The 27,047-nt window shown below is 50.5% G+C and overlaps 2 protein-coding genes across 11 annotated transcripts in view; both read right to left on the reverse strand.

Moving 5' to 3' along the window:
* TECTA (tectorin alpha) overlaps positions 1-4,249 on the reverse strand; it is a 28,994-nt gene extending 24,745 nt beyond the window's left edge. For 3 of the 4 annotated variants that reach the window (XR_013185013.1, XM_077189808.1, XM_054647451.2), the window contains exons 1-2: positions 2,097-4,249; positions 773-837 (exon numbers count right to left, since the gene is read on the reverse strand). Coding sequence is in view for 3 of the 4 variants with exons in the window: in XM_077189808.1 (XP_077045923.1) it covers positions 773-836 (64 nt within the window). In the remaining variant the exon portion in view is untranslated. Of the gene's footprint in view, positions 1-772; positions 2,013-2,096 lie in introns of those variants that run through there. The other variant, XM_054647449.2, reaches the window with a different exon arrangement.
* Positions 4,250-4,352: 103 nt separating this feature from the next.
* Positions 4,353-25,555, reverse strand: TBCEL (tubulin folding cofactor E like). 7 transcript variants are annotated; one of them, XM_077189813.1, is made up of 9 exons: positions 25,471-25,555; positions 20,660-20,809; positions 18,371-18,510; positions 18,085-18,234; positions 16,284-16,465; positions 15,059-15,315; positions 13,360-13,486; positions 12,743-12,859; positions 4,353-8,788 (listed from the first exon to the last, which is right to left on the reverse strand). In XM_077189813.1, exons 2-9 carry the CDS (start codon positions 20,790-20,792, stop codon positions 8,470-8,472), a joined length of 1,425 nt encoding a protein of 474 aa, XP_077045928.1. In that variant the 5' UTR covers positions 20,793-20,809; positions 25,471-25,555; the 3' UTR covers positions 4,353-8,469. The 7 variants fall into 7 exon arrangements, with proteins under 7 accessions (XP_077045928.1, XP_077045924.1, XP_077045927.1 ...); XM_077189809.1 differs by having other exon boundaries at positions 18,085-18,237; XM_077189812.1 differs by having other exon boundaries at positions 18,085-18,237; positions 20,660-20,806; positions 25,471-25,527.
* Positions 25,556-27,047: the final 1,492 nt, after the last annotated feature.

The following is a 27,047-nucleotide window of genomic DNA, read 5'->3' on the forward strand; positions in this document are numbered from 1 at the left end:
TGGCATCCTGATTTCCTAAGACATTGGTGTGCCCTGAGTGCCCTGTTGGACACAGGGGAGGTGGCATTGAGGCTGTCCAAGCCACAGCCCTGTTTCCACAGACATATCCAAAGGGCCACAGCAAAATTCCTCTTGCCAGGCAGTAAAATAAATAATTTCACAGCTGTTACACACCTGAGGAGTTATCACAACCAAGGCACAGCTACAGAACACGTATTTTACTCCATTTTTAAACAGAAGGCTCAGCAGAGCTTCCTCAATTCTTCTTTAGCTCTATCAGTGCCACTCTACCAGGCCTGCTCAGCAGCCCTGGCACAGACATTTTCCAAACTCCTGCTTCCTCTGCAATGCTCCAGGTGCACACACAGCCACACAAATGATAAACATGAGCAGCCCTTGGGATTCTCAGTCCCTCCCTCCCCATGGGGAACACTCAGGTCACTCTGATTCTTGTTTTTGCTCCAGCCAAGGAGCTGGGGGTGTTTCCCCAAACCCTCTGGGGTGTTTCCCAAACCCTCTGGGGTGTTTCCCCAAACCCTCTGGGATCGTTTTCCAAGCCCTCTGGGGTCCTTTTCCAAGCCCTCTGGGATGGTTTCCCCAACCCTCTGGGATGGTTTCCCAAACCCTCTGGGATGGTTTCCCAAACCCTCTGGGGTCATTTTCCAAGCCCTCTGGGGTCATTTTCCAAGCCCTCTGGGGTCATTTTCCAAGCCCTCTGGGGTGTCTGGGCACAGCCCAGCTGGGGAATATTTTCCTGCTGGGGGATACTCACCTCGCTGCTGTGCTGTTATCACCAAAAGGGCCACCCAGGCTCCCAGAAATGATCTCTGGTTCATCCTACAGGAAGGAGACAAACGCAGCCATGCATCACATCGGTAGGAAAACTCATCTTTGAGGGGATTCCTGAAGCTGCCTGGCTGCTGCTGACATGTGGATGTTTCAGGTGAGGTCCCTCACCTGCCAGGAAAACCCTGAAACACCTGGTGATAACAGCAAACCACTGCCAAAGGAAGCCCAGAAACACCTGGGAGAGCTCATTTCATGTCTGGGAGCTGTGAACAGCCACAGCCTCCGTGTGCTCCTTATTCTCCTGAGCAGGGATGATCCCAGGGGAGCAGCTCTGATCCACAGCAGAGCTGTGATGAGCTCTCATGGTCCAGGGGCTTCAGCTTCAGCAAATGCTCTGCCCTGGCTGCCACCAGAGCCATCACTCAGGGCGCTGGATGAGCGTGGAAGGAGCACAAACATTTACACAGCTGGGCAGCTCCTTGTACAGGAATCAATGAGAGACTGAGAGAGTGAAGATGCAAAATGAGAGCGAAATCCTGTGCCAGCTCTAATTCCTTCTGTGCCTAATGCAATTTGTTACTGGTTATTAATCCAATAGAAAATATTGCTAAAACACCTGCTTTGATTTCTTTGCTGTGGATTGCGCTCGTTCCGCACGGGCAGGGCTCAGGGAGAGCTCCCAGGAAAGGTCTGGGATTCACCAGGAGAGCTGGGAAGGGATTTGGGAGCTCCCCACACCAACTGTGCATGATGAACAGCCTGGGTGTCAACAGCAGCCTCCCAGCCTTAACAATCTCCCTAAAATCCCTTTGTGTTCTCCCCGTGGATCTGTTTTTATGGAAAATGTGGATTTACAGATCCAAGTTCTCCCTAAAAACCCTTTGTGTTCTCCCCATGGATCTGTTTTTATGGAAAATGTGGATTTACAGATCCAAGTTCTTCTAATGCCACAGAGTACAGGATTAGGGGGGGAATATCCCATAATTTATCCCACATCACTCCCATCACTCAGAGTCTGGAACACGGTGGAAGGAAAGACCTTCGCGAGCCCATTCTCCATGGGGAAAAGTTCATTCCACCAAGGAGAAGTTTTAGCACATTCCCTGTCTTGGAAAGGTGAAAGGAGAGAGGCAGAATTTTGTATAGAATGTAGATCTGAGTCTCATTAGCAGAGAGGGACCAGAGGGAATTGTGGCAGTGCAAGGACAAGAGCAAAGCAGGACAGACAGCAAAGAACGCGCTACTGAACACATCCCATCCAAAAATACCATTTTTTAGGTATGGAAAAAAAAAAATAAATTACCAACCTGTTTGTAGGCTAGAGGAGCAATCAGGTCTGAAATTTTAGCCCAGTCTTGGTAGAGCAGGGAGAAATCCTATGTCAATGGGGAATGCATGCCCGTGCTGCCATGCCAATTATTGCCGCTGACCGAAACGATGGCTCGGCCCTTTGCTCTCCCAATTGAAAACTCCCTTTTCCTCAATGCTCCTCCAGGGCTGGAGCAGTGTTGAGTTGCAATCACAACTGTTGCTCCTCTGTTGATAACCAGCAGGCTAATCTGGAGATCAGATTCTGGCCTGGAGAGGGAGAGAAGCCTCTTTCTTCCCCAAAAGCTCACCCCCTTCACGTGGATTCAGATGGAAATGCCAGAGAGACAGAGCTGGGCTCGCAGCTCTGCTGCTCAGGGAACAGAAAACCCAACCCTCAGAAGAATTGAGCCCCTTCCTCCTTTGTGTAAAGGGGGGGAGAAAAAAAAAAGCCCATCTATATAAAGTTACAGGATTAGCATTAAACAGTGCTAGGTTCAAAGGCACTGCCCTGGAGCTTCAATGGAGCTGCTTTGCCATCCAAGTCCTGCTTTTTTACAGGTGGAAAAGGAAAAACTCACCCAGTCCAGCCCACAGAAGGTTTCTTTGCTGTTCCCATTTCCACCCTCTCTGGTGCTGGTGGGGAGCTCCACTGCTGTGAGCATTATCATCATTTTCACTCCTACAGCTGCAGGGATTTTCCCTGCCTCTGGCATCTGAGCTGACCACAGCTCTACATTTGAGTCCAATCTGTACCCCCAAAAAAAGATTCCAACTGCTTTGAGTTGGTTCGTATCCATGTTGGATGAGAGGGAGAGCTGGAACAGCAGCTGAGGGGTGAAGGGTCCCTCAGCAGAGCCACGTTGGAGCTGATTTTCCATCCTGCAGCAAGGCTCAGCTCAGACAGGCACTGCTCCAACCCCAGCATGGGAAAGCAGCCTGAGCTCAGCTGATTTTCCCCTCTGACATTTGGGGTGGGGGCCTTTTATTCCCCATTTTCCCCGCTAGGAGCTCTTAATTCCCCTTGTTCTCCCCACCCTTTGTCAGGAACAGAGAGCAGACAGGAATGCCAGCAGCCCAACAAGAATCCCAGACATTTTTTTCCCCTGGGTGCTCCTGGCAGTGTGTTCAGTGAGTTTTCCCCAAAAAGCTGTCTCTTACCTCTCCCAGCACATCAGGGCACCAGGCAGCTCACTGCCTCCACAGCAAATCCCAGAATTTGCTTTCCCTCCATCCTCCAACACGGCCTTGCTAGCAGGAATCTTTCATTTTTAAATTTATTTTTACCCTTTTCTAAGCTATTTTAGGAGGGCAGGGGGATATCAGCACTGACTGATATTCCAGGGGCAGATTACTTCCAGCCTGTATCCTGGCTCTTCCCTTCCCTCCCATACATTTTAAACACAACCAGCTCCAGGAAAATCAATTGACTCCCTCATTCTGTTTTGTAACACAGAGAAAACTGGTGAAATTAGGTTTCCCTGTGCTCCTTTGTCAGTTTAATATTCTGGTCCTGTTTGTCTGGGCAAGTGAACACTGATGAAGTTTGATTAGGTCTCACTGACTCTTTGGGGAAGATTTTGTCTTCCAGCCTCTCTTCTTTTGGCAGGGATGTTCCCATCATGCAGCACTGAACACATTGCAGCTGAACAACCAAACACTTCTTCTTCTTTTTTTTCTTAATTCTTCTAGCAGAAAACTTCCTCCCATGCCTTACCTTGAGGGAAAACAAGATTTAAAGATGCCACAAGGGCTTCTGTGGCTGCTTGACCTTGGCACAGCAGCCCCAGGCAGGGCCTTGTCTTGTTCCCATCTCCAGCACAGCCCATGGAAGATGCCCTGGAAATGGATTTGCCCAGGAGCTCTTTCCCATCCAGAGGAGCATCTCTCTCCTCCCGCCTCCCCCAGGGTCATTTGGTGCAGGCCATGAGGGTGGAATTTGTTTTAACCCCAAGGCCAGTCCCTCTGAGGAGAGAGGGAGTGAGCTTGAGATTTATTCCTCACCTGCAAGTGGGGATGAGTCCCAGTCCTGGGGAATTGCAGTCCAGAGGAGGAACAGATCTCCCAGCTCTCCTGGAAGGGACTTCTCTCCTTGCACAGGGGAGGTGGCTGTGCCCAAGCTCACGGACACACAACAAAATCACCAGCAGGACAAAAAAAAAATCCTGGCAGTTTTCACTCACACCTTTGGGGTGACAACAGGGAACATTTTTGCTTCAGAGGACACAAAAGTGCAAAGCTCAGGACACTGGGGGTTTTAGTGTAAAAACTTACATAAGTTTATTGAACTGATCCAAACCAATGACCTATTTTGGCCTGAATTCCACCACTAAGTCTGCAAGCAAACCAAAGGCAAATTGTGGGAGCGGGAGGTGTATCCCCTGGGAGAGAAACCAGAATAAAAAACCAGATGGACTTACAGTTCTTCTTCTTTGAAATTACATATGGATGCAACATTAACAGGGAGCAAGAACAGATCTTCGTGTTTAAATTATATTTGAAGTTTCCAGGAACTGCAGAAAAGCAATCGCAGAGGGAAAGGCCCGAGGTGGCTGAAGCCCCTCTAAGGCTGCTCTGGGGAAGGCGTCTCTCTGCTGCTACAAAATGCCACATCCAAACCAGGGAGGCACAGGAATACAGATTTTAGCCTCTGGGCTGCTTTAAGCACCTTGTTTGCATTCTCAGATCTCGCACAGAACCTACAGAACCTCACTGACAAGAGAGGAGACAGAGCTGTGGCGCCTCCATTGGGTTGCAGACCCGAGCAGGAGAGCCAGCAGCACGTCCCCAAAGCCACCACGGTCACACCTGCCACCAGCCTGCCTGCAGCTCCCAAAAAACCAGGTGACAAACCCCAGCCAGCGAGCGGAGGACAGCCAGCACCCCGTGCATGTTCGTAACAGCGATCTGCCTGGAACATCTGGCCAAAAGTATGGATATTGAACAGGAACATCTCCAAAACCACACAGCACAGCCTCAAACTTGGCACACAGAGCCGTGGGACACTTTGGTATTCAGCTGTCACCCAAGTCCTCGTGGAGCAGGTGCTCTGCCTGCTGTGCAGGCTGCCCATGGCAGACTTTGATGCAGGAACAGCACAACAAAAGCAGCCCTCAGGCAGAAGGACACACAAACCAGTGAAGCTTGCACATCTGTTTTGTTTTCTCAAGTGGATGTGACAGACCCAGGGACCTTTAGCTGAAGAGGGCACGCTCTGGCAATGCTTGGACATGGCCCAAATCATGGCAATGCCTGGACATGGTTTAAATCAAACCTCCTGCCACATCTGCACCCTCACTGAGCACCCAAACCTTCTCCCCTCTCCCCAAGACATGGTCCCCTGTTGGGTGGCACACACACAAGAGCCTTCCCCACAAGGCACCATGATTTGGGGTACTTTGCCACATCCTTGGGTGCTGTTTGGTCCCACACAAACTCTCTCTGGTTTTGGGGTGAGCCCTTCTCCTTGGGAAGCCAACCAACACTTTTGGTTTCTACCCCACGACTGCTCCACTGTCTGCACACAAGGTGAATGCCTTGAGGAAAACCTTGCCCTGGAGAAGCAGCAGGGTGGTGATTTCAGACCTGAAGGGACCAGGGGAGCAGGTTTGGGTGTCAGCACCAAATCCCCAGCAGCTGTCAACCTTCTGTGCTCTCTTTTCCCATCATGCCACCAGGTCTGTCACAAATAAAAGCAGGATTTACTGCCAGTTCTGAGCTGGTGACAGCACCAATCCCTCCATGGACAGCCCAATTTTTAGTGGGCAAACAAACTTAAAAGCATCTACTTGGCCCTTCTTTATCATCCCATTCCACTCTTTAATGGCCTTTGTTTATTCCCTTCTCTGAAACCCAGACTCTTAATTGTGCTGAGGAAGTTGGTCAAGAGTTACAGCATCTCACTAATAGCAGGTACAATGCCATAAATACACCCACAGAGGCAATTACTGCTCTGGAGAATTGGGTCACAGACACTTTTGCATCCCCACAGGTCGCTTGCCTCGGACTCTGCAGCCACTCAGGGATATCCTACTCACACTGGAGGTCAAGGGCTGAAATAGGTTTCTAATATTAAACAACCATATCTTCATAAAACTTTGCTTTATAACAAAATATCTTATTAACCACAACTTTTCCTATTGGTAGGTATGTATATATCATACAGAAGTGTTGGCTTAAGGGTTCTGCTATCAGGCAGCAAATTATTTTTGCTGCCCAAATGGAAAATACATCTTCAGTAAAGCTCTAGATTATAAAAGCATCATTTTATGTTATACTGCCACTATCTCCCTGCTGTTTAGTTTACAGGTACCACGGATCTATGAAAATCTATGCTACCTGTGGAAAATCTCACTCCCTTCCCTATTGCTCATCTCAATGGGGCCAAGAAATTGCTATTTTTGGCAGGGGGATGAGGCACAAATTTTAGTAACTTGTTTTAAATCCTCCCATTTTAACCCTTGCTTTGGATAAGGAACTGATCCCCTCTGAACAATCCCCAAATCCTAAACCTGAAGACTATGAGATAATAATACTTAGTCCCCTCCCCAATGATCCCACCCCACAATCCAGGTAAAATGTGAAGAGAAATACACAACTCCAAGAATACCAAAGGAGCTCAGTGATGTGGGAAAAAGCATCCTGGGAAAGAAAGTGCACGTGGGGATAAAGGGAGCATTTCAAAATGAAGGTCAGGAGTTCATGTGTAACTAGAGCCCTCACTGCACAGCTCCAAAAACTGCTGAGCAGCTGCTTGTAACCAGGAAATTGGGAAACTCTTGAACTTGGAGCGGGGAAGACACAGGAAAGCGAAACAAGAGAGGAAAGAAGGAGGAGGATTTCACTGACCAGGCAGGGGGATCTGCTCTGCAGTAGAAAACGGGGACTACGTGAAGCAGCAGCACGCGATGCCTGCGAGGGGCGCGTGGGGGAAGCCGAGAGAGAGGGAGGGAGAGAGAGAGAAACCTGCTGGGCATCCAACGTGGGTCCTGCTGGGCACCCAACGTGGGTCCTGCTGGGCACCCAACGTGGGTCCTGCTGGGCACCCAACGTGCGTCCTGCTGGGCACCCAACGTGGGTCCAGCTGCTTTCTTTGAGTGAAACCTGCTGGACATCCAAAGTGGGTCCTGCTGAGCACCCAACGTTGGGCTCTGCTGAACACCCAATGTGAGTCCAGCAGCTTTGCTGGAATGAACCCTGCTGAACACCCAACATGGGTCCAGCTGAACATCCAACATGGGCCCTGCTGAGCACCCAAACGTGGGCTCTGCTGAACACCCAGCGTGGGTCCAGCTGCTTTGTTCCTCCACCTCCAGAGGCTGATCCAAGCCAAGACCTCCTCCGAGTCCGGACCCTACGCAGGGACCCCCAGCCAGGGGCCCCGGGCAAAGTGCTAGGTTTGAACTGGTGCAACAGCAACAAACACAAACTTCAACTTGACTCTTCCTCTCTCCCAGGAGAGGGATTTTAGCCATTCCACTTGCAGCACCCACTGGTACAAGGTGAAGTGCACGGAGGATCTCTTCAGCATCAGGATGGACAACAGGGGAAGCTGCTCTTTAACCCCTTGTTGACCTGTTGTTCTGAAAGCCCTTCCAATGCAGCGCTCATCCACCACCTCCCAAAATTCACTTTCCAACACATCCTTTATCCCCACAGGCTGCAGGCACCATGTGAGATGGGTACAGCAGCCAAAACATCTTTTTTTCCCCCCAAAATCAGGTGGATATAGAGCGTGCACTTTGAAAAGAAAGTTTCTTTCTGGGAAGTTCTTTTTCTTTCCCCCATGTTGTGCACTCACAGAAAGCAAACCAGTGGAGTGAAGTGGATGCACTAAAGTACCTGAGCTCTGAATCAAGCAGAATACTGATGGAAATCTTTCCTGTGAACTCGAGCACAACAAAAGGTTGAGACAGCACCAAGCTGCAAGAAAATACTACAGCAAGCTCGAGCCACAGTTGGATAGCTAGGCCAAAGGGAGATCTGGTGGAGCAAAACACCAAAAAATTCAGGAAAAGAAAACAACAGGTCAAATTCTGCACCGAGCTGTCTCCTCCCTTATGGACCCTGGCATTGTTTAGCTTGAACAACTGACCATTCATGCCAAATCACGAGTATACCGGAGCATCAAAGGAAACATCAAGGTATTGCCCACACTGAAACACACGTCCTGAAGTCAACTGTCACCTCAAGGTCACCTGCAGTGGATGGTGGGCATGGTTCTCACATCAGGGCACTTCCTCCGGGCTAAGAAATTACCTGCTACAGAAACACAACCAAACCTCAACCAACCAACCGAAATAAAAACCTTGCAACAAACTCCTCAATGCATGTGTGTGGGTGTGTGGGGGCGTGTGGGTGTGGGCAAAAAGGCTATTTCATTCTGGGCTCCACGTAAATTTTATCCCCATCCCGGATGCCGTAGGAATGCAGCGCCCGCGAGCTGTATTTCATCTCCTCAGGACCAAAAGGAGCTTCCTGGTCCAAGTAGAAGAGCAGCATGTTGCTTGTTGACAGCTGCACCACAGTTTTTAAGTGCTTCTTCAGCTCTGCCACAGTCTGGTCGAGGCGGATGGACATCTCCTCCACCTTGTCCTGGAAGTGAACCTCCACCTTGGCGCTGCTCTGAGGCCGCAGATCCACCACTGCCAAGGGCTCCAGCTTCCCATACTTGGTTACCAGCTCGTGATACCTGGAAAATTCAACAAGTCCAGAGTTATGGTACAGCCAGTGCACATCTCCCATGAGAAACATTGACACTGATTCCAGCAGAAAGCCCCAGAAAGCCCAAGCACTCCAGTCACTGTCCCACAGTCCCCAGGCTGCACCCTGGCACTGACGCGAGCTCAGTGTCCCACTAGGGAGAAGTGTCTTGCTGAGGAAGGTGAAATTACCACCAGCCTGAGATGTTCAAGCTGACTGGTGTCAAAACAGCTTCCTGACAACACAGTTTGGGCTCCTACAGTTTCAGAAATCCCAGCCGTGGCTGCAGTGGGATTTGGAAGAAAGAGAGGACACCGTGCTCACAACTCTACGCCTCCTGCTCCAGTGAAAACACTTCACTGAAGAGTGCCAGAACCAAGGCAGTGCTCACAAAAAGGACACAGCCTTCAGTTTAGATTCCCAGTATCTGTGGCCTCACAACTTAACTGATCATCAGACATTCCTGCTGTTTTCCAAAAGGCCAGCTAGGTCCCAAATGTTACACTCCACTGAGCACAGGATCATCAAGATCACCAAAACAAGGTGAGCTGCTGCACAGTTTAAGAGCTGATAACAAACAGGGCACTTCTTGCCAGCTGATCCTTCACACCTGCTCTGAAACAAGGTGGGAATTTTACTAGCAGAGGCACACACTCCACTGTCACCTTGTCCTTGCAGCCAAGTTCTCTGAGTGCTCTTCCCAAGGTCCCTGCAATGGAAAGTCTGTGTCACCCACACCCCCCTGGTATCGCTCCCATCAGGCCAGGCTCCATCTCCCTGCCTGGCTGGGAAAGAGCAGGAATGGCAGCACAAAACACAATGGGATTGGGATGACAAAGGCTGAGAGCTGCCGGGGACAGGTAACGTTTCAGAGCCCCGGCACAGAAGGAGCTTTGTGCTCCCGATGCCAGGCGGGGCTGAGTGCGATGGGCGCGGTGTCACAGCCCCGGGGCAGCCATGGGATCTGGCAGGCTGCTGACCCCAGGGAGTCCTGCTGGAGGCAGGAATGTTCCTGGAGAACAGCAGCCCCTCTGTGTGCTGGGCACTGAGGTAAGGGACACAAGGCACTAGGATTTCCCCAGTCCCACGTCCCAAGGCAGGAGGGTGCCCTGCTGTCACAGGCAGGGTGGTGGGAGCAGCTCCATTTATCTGGGAAATTATCTCTCCATTAGTGCTGAGAGAAAACAACACTCCCCAGGTTTAACCCACCTGCAGGCAGAGCAAATGCCAGGCAATGTGTCAGCAGTGGGGAGGGCTTCTCCTTCTCTGGGAGGATTTGCCAGCAGCAGCATCCGATGGGAAAGAGGGAGAGAGGAACCCACCTCCTGTTGCTCCAACCCCTCAGCCCCCTTTGGGACATCCTTTAACTCTCAGCATGTCGTGATTCATGCACTAAGAGTGAACTGAGCTGGTGGTGGGGAAAGGATGAAGAGGGGGGACAAATTTCAGACAAGCTGAGAGAGAGAACCACCAAGAGAGAGCCATGATTATCCAAATATGTGCTGTAAATATGTAGTGGTCAAGCAATGCTGCCTGAAATTTTCTTGTGTTGAGGAAAGGCTAAATGAGCTTTGCATCCTCCTCCTTTGTATGTGAGCTGCAAAGAAAGTGGGGATTGTGAGTGACTGGCTGCCCTCAAATCAATCAGCACCAAGGCAGACTGGAACATGGATGTTTTGGACCCCAATAATAGGCACCCTGGAGACTTTTCTAATCACCCCTTGCAGCCTGGCAGACACTGAGGCTGCTGAAAACCTGAGCCTGGCTGGAAGTGTCTGTGATACTGTGCAGATAAACAGTGGAGCAGACAAGCAGAGGGCTCATTAAAACCCCCCAGACACGAGGACGTCACTCCACAAGACAGCCAATATTGGATTGTGCACCCTGTAACCACCACATCCACAGAGATAAATTGTTCCTTCCATTTCCCTGCCTGCCTGATCCCTTCCAGCTGCAGACAGCAATGCAGCAAGCAGGGGGGTTCTGGTGACAGAGCTTATCACAGGCTGCACCTTGCCAGTCTGGAGGGGGGCTGCTCCCACTGGCGAGTTTTCCCTGCTCGAGTTGTTCTCCCTCTGCTCGAGGCAGCACTGCAATGCAGATGTCAGGCCCCAGCCACAACATGTGTGTCCTGATTAGTTTCTAATTGCAAACCACTTTTGGAGCCACCCCACACCAGATTTGGGAGCGAGGAAGGGGAAGCTTTAGCAACAAACAGACACAGAATCCCTCTGCAAGAAATGTCAGCTCTCCCTTTGGACAAGGGCTGCTGGCTGTGGGTCCAGGAACTGAAACACTGGGGACACTCTCAGCCATCTGCAGCCTCACTAGAAAAGAGTCTGCAGTGGCCCCCAACCCCTCCAGGACACAACAACCCTCCCTGGCACTGCAGAAGTCTCTTGGAAACGCTGCACAGATGAAGGGATTTGGACAAAGAGGCCATTGACCATGAAAAAGGCAGCACCAGTGTTTAAAGGCTAAGAAATCTGAGGGGGAGGTGATTTTTCTAGCAGAAAGCTGGCATGTTGGTCAAAACTAGCCTGGTTTTGCAGGATGGGTGAGATGTCAGTCATCTTTTACATGAGATCCCACCTGCAAACCAACCCCAGTGGTGTGTGGTGATGTGTGACACACAGCCTGTGCCCAAACCCCATGTCCTAGGCAGCATGAGTGCCTAAAGCTGTACCCCACTGTGTCCTTCCCAGCAATATATGGATCACTGACATTCTGTCACAACCAAACACAAGAAATATGAAATGTTATGGAAATTAATCCCTTTCTGGGAGCAGCACCATGAACTCACAGTCACAGTCTCTCCTTCCCTTTCCTCTCTCCTGATTCTCTGTCTCTGCTGTTATCCCTTCCAATATTTCCTTCAATTTTTACGCTTCAAGGCCCTCTAAAATTACAAGTCAGGGCTTGTCCTCAGAAAAAGGACCAGCTGTCTTGTCTCCCTGACTGCATGAGTGCCCTCTGCCTCTGAACTGACCCCAGCATGCTTTTAACAAATATTATAATCACTGACCCTATTAATATTCACACAAAATGCCATGCCCTCATTCCCCACTCCAGCCTTCCCACCCCCCTACTGGATTGGCAAGTCACATATCCAGTGCTTTAGAAAAACAAGAGGCATTTTAGCTGAGACTTAAGCAGAGGAAAACACTGAGCAGATGCCATTTGCACCTCTGTCATCCATGCCAGGCCAGACCTGTGGCCTTCAGTGTGTCCCCACCTCTGCCTGTGCCCTCAGAGTCACACACACACACTCCTGTTCTATCCTTTTTCAGTAAAAAAAAGGATAATAAAGCTTTGCTGTCCAAAAGCACATGAGGTTTTAGGGCAGAGGGCAGGTAAAGGCAGTGGCCTGATGCTCCATGATCCCTCCTCAGCCCATTAGAAGCAGTAAGTGGACGCTGGCACAAAAAAGATACAGACTGAACAGCATCTGTCCAAGTTCATTAGTTTACCAAGATGAGCAGATCATTGGATGTACTTTTTTGGCAAAGAAAACCCATCAGACTTGTGATTTGCAGGCCTGAAAGTGAGGGGACAGCTTCCCATTGCCAGGCACATTCCACACACCAGATGGTGCTGAGGATTAGATGCCCTGGCCTGGCAGTGGAGAGCACGATGTGCCCTGGCTTTGGGCACTCCCAAACACAGGTGGATTATGAAGGGAGCTGTGGGAGAGGCCAGGAAACAGTGAAGGTCATGTCCTGAACAGTCCTGTTGTTTAATGGCACTTGCCACACTTTTAAGACCAAATCTGACTCAGGAGTGACCCCACAAATCATCAGACAACACAAACACAACAATTTTAGCCCAAAGAGACTGGGGGAAGGTGAGGAGGCTGGAGGAAGGTGAGGGATGGAACAGCTGGCACACATCTCCCATCACCTGGCCAGTCCCTGCTGTCCACTGCAGGCCAGAGAATTCCTACCTGAAGGGGACCTCCTCCTCAGGGAGCTCCATGTAATAGCGGATGAAGAAGCGCTCCGAGTCCTCGCGCTCGCCGTCGGCCACAATGCTGCCGTTGAGCTTGGTGATGGATGGCAACCTGCAGGCACACACCAAGAGCCACAGTCAGCCAGCAGGGAGCCCAGACAGGCTCAACAGCAAGGCTGGAACATCAAAGTGCCTCAGCTTTAACACCATGGGAATTCCTGCCAGGAAGCTCAGGGTTCGATCCCTTTGAGTGAGTGGGAATGTTCCATGTAATTTCTCAAGAACATTCAAAATTTGGCATTTTCATTTCACCACATGTGCACAGATTTGTAGGAGACTCACAAAATCCCCTGAGAAGCAGAGCAGTCAGATTTAAGATTTTCACTTCTCTGATTTTTCCACAAAAGAAGCTCCCATCTTTCTGCCTTTACACAGAACTCCATCTCCTACCAACCTCTTCCTCTGATGAGCTGCTCCCACCCAACAAATCAAGCTCCAATCTTTCTGCCTTCACACAGAACTTCATCTCCTGCCAGCCTCTTCCTCTGATCACCTGCTCCCACCCCTTCCTTGCCTTGCCACGTTTCTGCTGAGCAGAACAAACCAACAGACCTGGCTATTAGCAGCTTCCTGCGTTCCTCGGTGGTGTAAGACTGCAGCAGAGGAATTCCCAGCAATTTCACTTCCTCGAGCTTCGGGAAAGAATTTAACTTGTCAATGTCTTCCCAGCAATGCAGCCCTGCTCAGGAGGAAAGATTTGTGTTAACAAACACAGAAAACACACCATGGATCCAAGATAATCAGACACAGCCAAAGAACATATGTGACAGGAGAGTGTCACTGCTGCTCCTTTGCGAAGTTGGCTTTTTGCTCACCGTGTGCTGCTAAAAAAAAAAATCAACATTTGCTTACAAGATAGAGGAGCTGAAATTCCCTTGTGCTGTTTCCAAGTGTATAAGGATGCTCTCCATGGCTTTTTTATGGACCTCTCAGCCTTTGGCCTCACTGCTGGGGGCTGACCAGCATCACTGATGTCTCTGTAAAGGGATGCTGCCTTCAGAGTGCTAAAGCCACCAGCACTTCCTTCATTCCAGGCATCACTAAACAGCCATCAAATGGCTTTACCTCACATACACAACCACCCTGGGTCCCATTTCTGCTCATAACCCAATGGTGAAACAGTCCCAGAAGCCATCCAGCCATTTAATGAAAAAGGTTTTAACTCGTTTTCAGCTCCCTCAAGACCTGACATTTGGGATAACAAAGCAAGCAGGGAGGGCAAAATAAAACAAAGCTGAGGATTGAGCACAGCAGAGCCACAATTGTGTGGTGAGATCAACACAACTCATCTCGGAGTCCACGCCTGCCAGAACTTCAGAGTGCAGCAGCTTCCTCTAAAACCCCCAAAAAGTTTTAACAACCTCCTTGGGATTCCTGTTTGACTTTCAGCTCCCAAAACATCAAAATGCAACACAGAGCCCACACTTCTTAAGCACCTGGCATCAAAACTGCAAAACTACTTACCAGAAGAGCACTTGTTCCTCGGTGAGACAGTGCTTTCAAATGTAGCTTAACAGGCTTTTCCTCCTCTAGTTAAGCTTTTATTACAGGGATTCCTTGATGCTTACATTGTAGGGCATGTTAATAAAGTCCCTTCTACCTGCCTGACACTTCAGCAGCACTTGCACAGCATATAAAGCTGTAAAGAACAAAAGCTGCTGGTGCATGAAGCACTCCTGCAGATGAGTTTCTGGTGTATGTGTCATCCACAAACACATCACAGCCCCCACAAGCTGCCCTGCAGCTCCTTCTCTCCCAGCACAGGGTGCTCTTCCCAATATTCCAACTGCTCATTCTCTTTCTGGAGCGTTGGCTGAAAATTCTCTGGGGCTGGAGTGTAAAAGCAGCTGCCAGCATCACTTGTGAGGCTGGAATGGCTGAGCACAGATTCTGCTGGGGGATGCCTGATCCACACAGCATACCTGCACATGCCCTCATTTTACCTAAGATAAAACAGGGAATAAAGGGAAAATGGGATCCTTTCATCCCCTCCACTGCCAGGCATTTATTTATCCTTCCCCAGCCAGGAGTACCTAAGGCAGGGATGGGAAACAGAGGGAAACTACCAACATAAAAAACCTTTCCAGCTCATTTGGATTAACTGGTCCACACTGCTCTGACTCATCCTTTGATAATGACTGAGTACCCAAAGCAGCAGGAAAATCCCACAGATGGGCAAGTTCATTGCTCTTCATACAGAGGAGAGACTGTGATGAACCAACAAAACCCATCCCAGCTTCCAGGATCTCACCTGACTTGTGCAAGTTGATGGATCTTAGGTTGGGGAAGAGCCTTGCCAGGGAATCTTCTGACTCTTCAATGGTGGTGAGGTTGTTGTTAGCCAGGATAAGTGTGTCCAGTGATGGAAACATAATTCCCAACTTTCGAATTTCAGTCCAGTCTTGAAGATTGTTGTCAGTTATGTGGAGTAGCTTGAGAGACTGACAGCAAACTGGAGAACAAGACACTGTTTCGTAGTCATTAAGGCACAGGAAGAGTTCCTCCAAGCTGCACAGGGCAGAAAGGATCACATCATCAATTTTATGGGATTTTAACACAACTTTCTGTAACAGCTCTGAGAACCTCGCTGCAGAGAAGGCCTTTGAGCACTCCACAGAGTGTTTCAACTACATCTCTGCTCCCATCCATATCTTCAGAGATTAAAAAACCTTTTAAGTGCTCCCTGAGTCTCTCCCAGTATTGTGTAACAGATTGGTTGGGGTTGTCTCCTGCTTCTGTGCCCAACAAGCCACCAACCCAGCTCCAGCAGTGACTGGGACCTGCTCCCAGTGCTCTCAGCTCAATTTAAAATGGGGTTTTGATACGACACTGATGATGATTTTTTTCCCCACATCACTGCCAAAGATTACCATTAAAGAAAGAACAGATCCCAGTAAAGAAAGAACTGGTCCCACTAAGTTTTCAGACAACTGAACTCTCACAATCCCAGAGAAGTGTATGTTGGCCATGCAGGACATTCTGTTGTCATCATCTCTGCTCACAAAGCCACACAGAGAGGGATCTGTCATCAAAACAAAGCCACTGAGGACATCCATGGGAGCAGAATGCCAAGGCGGCCCATGACCAAACCACAGAAATCGACATTTAGCACAGAAAAGCAGGATGAAATATTCCTTGACAAGTGGCCAGACCCTCAGAGTAGCTCCCATTTAAAAGGTATGTCCTGCACCATTCACTGCACAGTGACTCACAGGGAAGTGGGACCCTCCTACACTTCTGGGGTGATTATCCATCTCTGGTATTTAGGTTTGGAGGAAGAGAAGGCCTGGGCTTTGCAGCACCACCCAAGTTTGGTTTTTAGGACAATGTAAAGCATTCACCTAGAGTTCCCACACTCCCAAAGGAAAACATCCCTTTTTATCTGCTGATGTTTTATCCTCACAGCCCCCTCACCCCATGACCCCATAACCCAGCCTTGACCTGAGTGCAGTGAACCCCCAGACTGCCAGGCTTACTCAGGCAGTTCCTGCAGGATGGTGTGCACTGTTTCCCAGGAAGCTTTGCTGTTGTTGAGCACAAGTTTGCGGACGCCAGCGAAAGACCCAGCGCAACTTCTCTCTAAAACGGACAAACTGAGAGGGTTGGAACTCAGGTTTAGAAACTCCAAGTGAGGGACGTTGGACACAATTTTACTGACCTAAGTGGGGAGGGAAGAAAAAAAAAACAGAAAGAAAGAAATGTGTATCAGGCAGTAATCAAACCTCTGGCAAGAATATCCCACCTCCTCAAAGGGGCTCTGTGGAATCATCACAAAGCAATGAGATGGGGGAAAACACAGGGATATCTACCTGTAATTCATACTCCAGCCATTCCTGATCTAGATGGATTGGTTAATTGCTCATTCTCCTCAAGAGTTCATTTAATTACACTCTAGGAGCAGCTTGATAAGAGAAAGGCAGTCCCTTGGGAGAGGTCATAAATCCACCTCAACCCCAAGGCTGAGCAGCTGCACGTTCCAGGAGCCAGCCCTTGCTCACAGGGGGCCAGGGGCACTTCTCCTGCCTCCATGGCCAACATTGAGAACTTCTCCAGCTCCCCACAGAGCTCAGCCAGTCCTCAATTCCCTCCTTGACTGGGGAACTGAGTGGGAAGAAGCTTCCAACACCAGCAGGAATCAATGCAGAAAATAACTGTGAGTCAGAACAGCTGGCTGGAGATCTCCACAAAGCTCTGGGATTGGCACAAATGGGCAGACCATGGCACACAGAGGTCAATAAATGGATACCCAGCTGCTGGCAAAGGGAGATTGTCTCATGAACTCAGGTGGGTAATGAGTCTGCCTCACTCCACGCCTCCCTCAGGTGATGTCATGATCTGGGTGCTGCACCTCAGGAATTAAGAGGGCAAATTGGATGACATCAGTCCACCAAAACCACAGGATTTACACAAAAATGGCTTATGATGGATGATTGGAAGAAGGGTATTTTTTTCAGTATTATACTAAAATAAGGAATGGAGGCATTAAAGTTCTTAGTGGGTATAAAAAGCTGTTGTATAAGGAACAGTGATGATGCTCCTCCTGCCTACTGAGACCAGGGCAGGCAGAAATTGGCTGAAATTGCAGCACAGGAGACTTAAATTACACAGTTTAGCCTATGAGGTTATTAGCTAAGCATGGGAACAGGCTACCCAGGGATCTGGAATCCCCAGCACGGGCAGGTTTTAGGGGTGGGGAGATATTTATCTGGTGTGGATGGGCTGTGAAAACTTAATCCTGTCTCAGAGGAAGGGGCCAGCACACACAGAAGCCTTTCAGTCCCAGGGCAGCCTGAAGAGACTGAAACACAGAGCAGGGTGTGAGATGTGCAGTGTATGACCAGATATGAGCTCAGCCCCACTGAGCTGGGACACTGCAAACACTGCATTCCCTCCCTGCTTAGAGACACGACAATCTGATGGCACAAAAGCCCACGATATCCTGGGTTTTTTCCACATATTTCCAACAATAAACACTAACATAAAAGGACAGCATAATCCAGTGAGGAACTTAATGACACTTGAATGGATTGAGATTGTTTCACTCCTGTTACATTGCATTTATTGAGCATTATTTCACCCAAGCACTTCAAAGGGTTTTACAACAGCATTTAGCATTAATTAATGAGGCTGCAGAAATACCCTTTGTGGTAAATATTATTAAATCTCTTCTGCAGATAAGGCAACAAATGTGGAGAGGGAATAAATACCTTGCCCACCATCAGAGTGGCAAAGCTGGGAATCAACTGCCACTCTGTTAAAAACTAAACTGCTCATTACCTTCTTGGTGCCAGAAATGCCAGTTGCAGCACTTTGCATGATGAAATAAAATAAAAACACAGATTTTTCACCCACGGGCCAAGACTGTAAGTCACAAGGTACAGGAGTGAAGTGCCACACTGGATTAATTGCATCACATATATTGCTCAGCTGCTGTCAAAGTAAATAAACATCACCTTCAGAGATGAGAAAGGAGCCACCAAACTGGGACTCTCATCAAAGCAACGCAGTTGCAGCCAGTAATAGCTGTGAAAGGCACCCAGTGAGGTGCCCATCACCGTTTTACCTCGTGCCAGTCTTCCAGTTTGTTGTCAGAGAGGTCGAGCTCGAAGACGTGGGCGCAGAAGGCGGCGATCTCGTTCTCGTCCCCGGCACAGGTGATGCCACAGCTGTTGAGCACCAGCACACTGGGCAGGTTCAGGCGGTCTGGCACAGGGAAAAACAGAAGCTGCCTCTGCTCACCACTGCCTTGGAGTTACAGACCCCAGCCCCAAACATGGATGTTACAACCAGCAAGAGAAATCCACCAGCAATGTCAGCATTTGCACCGGTTTCGGGTTAAACACGGATTTTGTAGCGGACACCATCCTGAAGCCTTGGTTGTAAACATGAAGTACCACTCCTATCAGTGCTCCTCAGTTCTTGCATGCATTTCAAGCCTGTCTTTGTCATTTATGGCTTGTCTCCTATCAGTCCTTGCCACAACTTCTGCTGTTCCCCAGCAGCTGCTGCTGCAGATAGGACACAGGACGAGGGGAGTGCCAGCTGCACAGTCAGACTCCCTTATCCTCTTGCCCTGAGCCCACTTGGGCCTAGGAACATCCAGGAGGTATTTAAACATTTCTTAGAAGGTATTTAAACATTTCTTAGGAGGTATTTAAACATTTCCTTTCTAAGCTTTCCCTTCCCAAGGTTCAATGTAGAGCATTCAGCATTTATTCAAAAGCTCAGGTCTCTGCTCTGCCTTTCCATTTCTGCTGTGGTTTTGCTCCAGCTCCTCCGCAGACAGGTAAATGTACTCAAAGCATCAAGCAAGGATTTGGATCTCAATCACAGCCTGCTGTGCTAAGGCTAAACCATGACAAAAAGTTTGTAACAGGAAACAATTTCCACAAAAGAAATCCATGTTGAGGCAAGGCAAGCCATCAGTCTTACACACCTTCATGTATAACATGGCTTTCCCACCTCTCTGGAGCAGGAAAATCCATTAAAATCTAACCACAAGCTTTTTCCTAAATAGGTGGCCCCTTTTCTCCTCAGCACTTGACAGCTGCACAGCTAGAAAGGGATTCTGGCAGCAAACAATTACCTGGAGTCATCTGGGTTTCCAAGTTTTCTGGCTCAGAAGTGTTTGGTTTCTTTAAAGGACAGTGTGGCACTTTGGGAGTTACTAATGCAGTATTTGTAAGTCATGTCTCAGTCACATTTTAAGATGTGGCCTCTTTTCAGCACCCCAACAGCTCAGGTGAGGAGGAGAGAGGTAAATTTACCTGCAGAGAGGGCACTGACTGCACATTCCATCAGGCCATTTTTGTGCATTCTCAGAGAGTTTTATCCTCAGCTGAACTCAGGCCCTTTTTTCTCCTCTGTCAAACCCAGTTATTGGAAACTTCATCCAGCTGATTTCCATGGCTGTTTTTCCCTTTGGGGCTGGTTCTGACACAAATTGACCTGATGGAAGTTTGGATCCCTCCTACAGATCATGATGGGCAGGATGTGTGACACAAAGAACGGGCAGCTCTGATGGGATCAATGTGAATCTCAGACCCATCTGTACAAACCAAGAATTAAATGCCAACATCAGAGCATTAGGGAAGACTAAAAGGTGTCACATGGATCTAGTTCAGAGGAGATGGTGACACAGATTCTGCAGTCTGGAAGGCTCAAGGACATCCACAAGCAGCACAGAGCTTCAGACACACATCTGGCTAAATTCCCTGGAGGCAGCAAGGTCAGGGGAACAGGAGAAGGGAATTCTCCACTAGGTCACAAAGCATTTGGTGCCTTAAGATGAAAAAGAACACTGCAAGTTCAACTGAGGCACTTGTCACAAGAGCAGAGATTCAACAACTCAGCACTCTGCCTGAAACATGTCCCCTCCTGTCCCTGCAGGCATCAAAGCAAGCTGGTGGCATGGGAACCAACCTCAAATTTAGATATTTGATGTATTTTTAAGCCACCTCTGCCAAAACACCTGTTGCTGCAGCCAATAATAAAATAGGAGCCGTGGCCTGAAGGAAAGCTCCAAGGAATGCTGAACCCTCAAACACAAACTGCACAAGGCCTCAGGTCCATCTTCCACTCACAGGGCTGGAACCTGATGATCTTGAAGGTCCCTTCCAACCCAAACAATTCTATTCTTTTCTCTAATTCTGATTCTGTTATGCCATAGAGAAATTTGGTTTTTTTGCAGCAATCATTTCAGTTGCTTTCTCCCTTTGTCAGATTCCACTCTCTCAACTCTCCAGTAAAACACCACATGGTGATGGTTCTTTTTCTGGGCAATTCAAGGTGATTCCTCTTGCAGCTGATTGCTCCCAGCACCCCCCAGATGCTCAGAAGGATCAGAATTTACCTTTCATAGGTGAGCCCTGTGGAGTGGCTGGGACGTGCACCCCCATGCCAGGCCCACGGCGGTAGGGGAAGTTCTCAGGGCTGTATTTCTCACACAGAACTTGCATGAAACTCCTTCCACTGGGCTGGTCCATGCTCCCTTCTTGGACTTCTGGTTAGAAAAGAGAAAAACAGAGCATATGAGCAGTCAGCAAGTTATAATCATTTCTAATAGTGGTGATTGAGAACAAGCAGATGGGTCACAGGGTTTATTTTCCAGATCATCTCACAGGTCCAATCTCAAATGCAAGATTAAAGTAAAACATGACTTGAAAAGAACACAAAGTCAGAAGATTTGGTGCTGTACAGACACAGCATTAGAGGCCAAGCCTCCTTACCCCAGGTGCTCTTCCAGGACAATTCCAGGCTGCAGAAGGTGACTTCTGTACTTGTCACTTGTGCCCCTCCCACAGGACTGTGAGAAATCCACAGCTACTGTCAAACACAATTCCAGGGCAGCCAGGAGGGGAAGGAGCAAACAGCTCAAGCACCTTTCCAGGAGGGGAAGGAGCAAACAGCTGTTTGTGAGCAGGAGATTGCTCCAACAGCTGTTTGCCAACTTCCCCTTTCTGCTGTGTCACCAAACACTGTCTCGCCAGGCCCAAAGGCAATTTCTGCCAATTCCATTCTGCAGCTGCCTAATGTATCTGGGAGATAATAACTGTGCCCTTGGTATCTGGGCATGGCACAGAGCAGCACAGGAAGGAGGCCTGGCCCCATCACGGGCAGCTGAGCTGCCTGCAGAGATACTGAGACTCAGCTGGGAGTGGTTTTGGCACCAGGACCCCCCCATGGCCAAGGCTCTGCCCTGCCCAGGTGGGACTCAGCCCCTGTCTCTGCCCTGTTTTCCTGTGCATTTGATGGGTTTGTAACACAGGAGCAGGGTGGGCTCATGAATTGTTGTTTCCAGAGGTCTCCTGGTCCTGCCACCCCTCACGGACACAGCACCACAGTCCTGAACGTGCAGGAACCAGGGCAGGTTTCCTACACTGCACAATTAGTCACAGGGCAGCTTTTCCACTAATTACTCCAAAATCACATTTGTAAACCTCAGACTTGGGCCACACATTCATTGCAAGCCATGTTGCCAATCTTGAATTAAAGTTTCTGCCCATTTATTTCCCTTAGACTTGTTACAGGCAAGGATATAAAGCTAGATATAAAATTCTTAACAAAAGTGATTTCTCCCTTTGCTGAGAATCACCTGCTTGACAAGTTCCACTTCACTTCTTCATGACCAGACTACCAAAAACCCACCAAGCAAAAGGATTTGAATACAATAAGCAGCAATTGACTGAAGCATGTCATCATTTTTATATTATATATAAAGTTTAAATATCACAAATAGGAATTTACAGGATAAGTCTTAAAAAAAAAACAAACCCAAAACCACAATTTTCATGTCTCAACAGCTTGGTTGATTCATAGCTCAAACTTGACTCATGTCACTACTCTACCTAGAATCAAAAAATAAATCCTCAAACTGGAGTTTGATAGGAACAAGGCATTTAGTTTTAGGCTAAACCATTCCACATGGTACAGGAACAATGGGCATTGAAGGCCTGAAAGGCCTCGTTCCAGAGTGGTTTGGGAGCTCCGCACCATGCCCAGACAGACACACAGAGCTTTCCAAACACCCACTAAGAACTCCTGGTTGGAAATTCTGGAACTCCCATGTGCATAAAGCCCTGTGTCCTTCACGTGGCTTTTCCATCCCTCTTTATCTGCTGAACAAACATCAGCTGGAAATTCCACAGGAGAAACTCACCTCAGAGGCAAAAAATGCTGGGTTCAGCTCCAGTGTGAGAGCAATCCAGAACTGAGAATTTACATCCAACAGCTTTGAATCCCCAACATTTTCTTCCTCAAGCTCTACTTTTGAAAAGCACTGTGCCACTGTGAGATGACAAAAATGTTGTGGGGCGGGCAGTGACCTCTCCCAGCTCCCCTCCCATGGGATTCCACATTCCCTATAATCATCTCTCACTCCTGGGGCTTCTCTGAATCCCCACAATTGCTGGGAGCAAGGAGCAGCAGGATGTGCAGAGGGAATGACGGGTTCCAAGGGAATGCTGGCAGCACCAGGGCAGGACAGGGTGACCTGCAAGGTGCACGTTTCTGAGTCTGGCCCTGCTGACAGCACCGGGGACAACTCAGGGCTCAAAATAACTCTGGGTTTTCTAAATGACAGCACAGAGTGCAAACGAGGCACTTGGGCTTTGAGAGGTGGCAACAAAGAGCCTTTGTTGTGATGTTGAAGTGCTCTGCTGCAGGGCTGTGGCCCCAGTGAGGAAGGACAGAGAATCCCAGAATTCTGAATCCCAGAATCCCAGGTTTGGGTTGGAAGGGACCTTAAAAATCATCTCATTCCCCCATTCCAACACCTTCCACTGTCCCAGGCTGCTCCAAGCCCCATCCAGCCTGGCCTTGGACACTGCCAGAGATCCAGGGGCAGCCACAGCTGCTCTGGGCACCTGTGCCAGGGCCTGCCCACCCTCACAAGGAGGAATTTCACCCCAATATCCAGCCTAAAGCCACTCCCTGACACTTTGAAGCCATTCCCCCTTGTCCTGTCACTCCAGGCCCTTGGGAAGTCCCTCCCCATCTGTCTCCCTGCAAGCACTGGAAAGTCACCATGAGGTCACCCCAAACCTTCCCTTCCCCAGGTAAACAACCCCAAATCTCCCAGCCTTTCTACCCAGGAGAGCTGTTCCACCCCTCTGATCCCATGGACTCTCCCCAGCAGCTCCACATCCTTCCCCTGCTGGGATTCCCAAGCTGGAAGCAGCACTGGGAAAGGTCTGGGAAGACGGGCAGGACCCTGACTTGAGATTGGTTCCAGGGAAACCCAGTGTGCTGCTGCAGCTGATGGGTGAAGGGAGAACACTGAAACCAGCATGGAAAACATTTCCAAGGTATGGGTGAAAACACTGAAACCAGCATGGAAAACATTTCCAGCTGCTGGGTTAAAGGAGAACACCGAAATCATCATGGAAACAATTTCCAGCTGATGGAAGTTTCACAGCTGCTTCTCCAGGGTTAAACAGGCCATGGGAACTGGGAGAACTGGGATCAGCTCATCCTTCCTCCTGCCTGGCTGTGCAGGGGATGCCAACAGTGGTCCCTCACACCCCACTGCCATGTGTGAGCTGACAGGGCCACCAATTCCCAGTTATTTTCCTATTTTTAGAGCTGGACCTGATTAAACTGAGCAAGCAAAAGATCCTCAATATGTGAAAATAATCCCATCCCAAGCCTTCCCTCTAATGCACCACAAATTAATGTCACCCACAAATATCACTGAAACCAGCATGGAAAACATTTCCATCCCCTGTGCCCTGAGCCTCCCAGGAGAAACAGAGACCCTTCAGGAGAATGACACCATGAATGGCATGCTAATGAAATTCCAGTGCCACTCAATGCCTTGGGGGCACATCCTGAACAGTCACACAGCAAACACATTCTGATGTGTTTGTACACACACAGAACAAAGCCTCAGGAATGGATAAACAGCACAAACATCCGTCTGCAAGGAGCTGCAATTGTTCTTCTGAGACATGATTCAGGGAAATTATTTTTGAGATGATCTCCAGAGGCAGAGGAGTGAATCACAGAATGGTTTGGGGTGGAAGGGGACCTTGAAGATCATCCAGTTCCACCCTGTGTGCCGAGGGCAGGGAGATCCCAGCAGGATTTCCCAGGGATTGAAGCAGGGAGCCAGCAGGACAAAGCACCCAGGCCACTCTGCCAGTGCCCCATCAAACCCAGCAGGGCTGTTTGCTCCCCCAGCCCAGCACTGTGCTGAGGAGCACACAGGGGACACCTGGCCTGTCCCTTGTCCCGCTGCTGGCCCGGCTGTGCCCCTGTCCCACCACAGCAGTGACATTCCCTGTGGGACATCCCCGGCCCTGCTGTGGGGCCTGGGGCAGGACGAGCCCACAGCTGCCCCCTGCCAGCTCAGAGCCCACGAGGCCTCTCTGCCTCTCCCTGCCCTCACACGGCCTGTCCCTGTCCCTGTTCCTGTCCCCTCACACAGCCTGTCACTGCCACTGTCCCCAACCCTCACACAGCCTGTCACTGTCACCATATTGTACTCAAACCCTGTCCTTCTCCCTGTCCCCATCCACTCACACGGCCTGTCCCTGTCCCTGTTCCTGTCCCCTCACACAGCCTGTCACTGCCACTGTCCCCAACCCTCACACGGCCTGTCCCTGTCACTGCCACTGTCCCCAACCCTCACACGGCCTGTCACTGTCACTATATTGTACTCAAACCCTGTCCTTCTCCCTGTCCCCATCCACTCACACGGCCTGTCTCTGTCACTGTCCCCCTCCCTGTCCCCATCCCTCACACAGCCTGTCACTGTCCCTGTCCCCGTCCCTGTGGCTGTCTCCGTCCCCTCACACGGCCTGTCCCTGTCCCTATTGCTGTCCACTTTCCTGTCCCTGTCACCTCACACGGCCTGTCCCTGTCCCTCTCCCTGTCGCTGTCCCCGTCCCCTCACACGGCCTGTCCCTGTCCTTCTCCCTGTCGCTGTCCCCGTCCCCTCACACGGCCTGTCCCTCTCCCTGTCGCTGTCCCTCTCCCTGTCGCTGTCCCCGTCCCCGCACACGGCCTGGGGCTGGCCCCGGCTGACAGCGGCCTCCGCGCTCTCGCACCGCGCGGCTGCCGGGGCCGGGCCCGGTGTGTTCCGTGGCAGCCCGGGCGGTGCCGGGGGTGCCCCGCTGTCCCGTGTCCCGGCCCCGCTGTCCCTCTGTCCCCAGCCCCGCTCACCCAGGCCCGGCCGCCGCGTCCCGCATCGACCCGGAAGCAGCTCCAAACATCACGTGACGCCGCGCGCGGTCACGTGGCAGGGGCGCGCCCCCGTTGCCGTGGAGACGGTGACGCCGATGACGTAATCCTTGTCCCCAAGGAGGGTTCCCTTGGGACGCGACGAGAAAAGCGATGGCAGCGGGTCAGGGAGGGGATCCCGACCCTCTGCTGGGCCCGCAGGCGCCTCGGGAGCGCTGGGGACAGCTCGGGGCTCCTCAACACGGCGGGGACAGCGACATCGCGGAGCGGGGCAGGGAGGGGGCAGAGATGGAGGGACAGGAGCACCTCCCTGACAGGGAATTGGGGCTGTTCGGGGGCTCAGAAAGGATCTCACCTCTGTCTGGAGCCCGCAGGGAGGGCTCCGAGCAGGGCCCAGGCTCTGCTCTGGCACAAGGGGGATGGGCAGGGACTGAGCCCAGAAAGTTCCACCTGGACAGGAGGAAGAACTTTATGATTCAGGGACCAAGGGACCCTCACTGGAGAGACTCCCAAACCACCTGGACACAGCTTTGTGCCTTGGATAACCCTGCTGGAGCAGGGAGGACCAGGTGACCCCCCTGAGGCCCTTGTCCTGGCCCAGTCTGTGATTCTGTGCTGCCACACAGAGCTGGTGCCACGATCCCTGCAGGGCCACGTCCAGCTCTGGGCACAGGAGTTCCCTCAGGGTGCCACCCCCTGCCCCCAGGGTCCTGCTGGAGCCAGATACATAAAATCACCTAAAACCTGCCCACCCACAACCACATAAAATCACCTAAAACCTGCCCACCCACAACCACATAAAATCACCTAAAACCTGCCAAGCCATAGCCACTGCTCATTCAGGATGTAAGACCCAGCAGCACTGGCTGTGTTGGTGCTGCAGCAGCTGCACCCTTTGCTGGCAGTGTCCCCCTGCCCCTTACCAGCTGCCCCCTTCTCTCCTGTCTACCCAGTGCTGGCACCTCCATCCTGTCCTTGAGCAGGCAGTGCTCAAGGACAGAATTAGAGAATCCCAGCTTATTTGGGTTGGAAAGGATCTTAAATCTCATCCCATGGATGGGCAGAGATGCCTCCAGCAGGCCAGGCTGCTCCAAGGCTGACCTGGATGACAAATCCTGCTGAGAGCGAGGACAAACCCACCCAGCCTGGTTCCCACCTCCATCCTCACATGGTGGGGAGCAGGAACTGCCTGGGACACGGCCTGTGCTGCCTGGCAGGGGCAGGGAGCTGGAGCAGAGCTGCCCCAGGCATGGCTGAGTGGCTGCAGAGCATCCCCTGGGCTGTAACAGCATGGGGACAGCTCTGTCCTGTCCCACACCCCGGGCTGGGCACCCTCCAGGGCACAATGGCAGCATTGGCACAACAGGGAGGCTCAGCCCCAGCCCAGGGGCTGCCTCAACTCCTGCTCTGCCAGGAATTCCCTGCCTCACTGGCACCCACACAGCTGGTGCCAGGCTGAGGGGGCAATCCTGGCATGCCCAGAGCTGAACCTGAGGGTTCCTCAGCAGAAAATCTCCCTCCCAAGAAGCCAAGTGAGACCATTGCCAGCACAAACTGAG

Source organism: Agelaius phoeniceus, chromosome 23 (genome assembly GCF_051311805.1).
Source record: "Agelaius phoeniceus isolate bAgePho1 chromosome 23, bAgePho1.hap1, whole genome shotgun sequence".
Lineage (NCBI taxonomy): Eukaryota > Metazoa > Chordata > Aves > Passeriformes > Icteridae > Agelaius > Agelaius phoeniceus.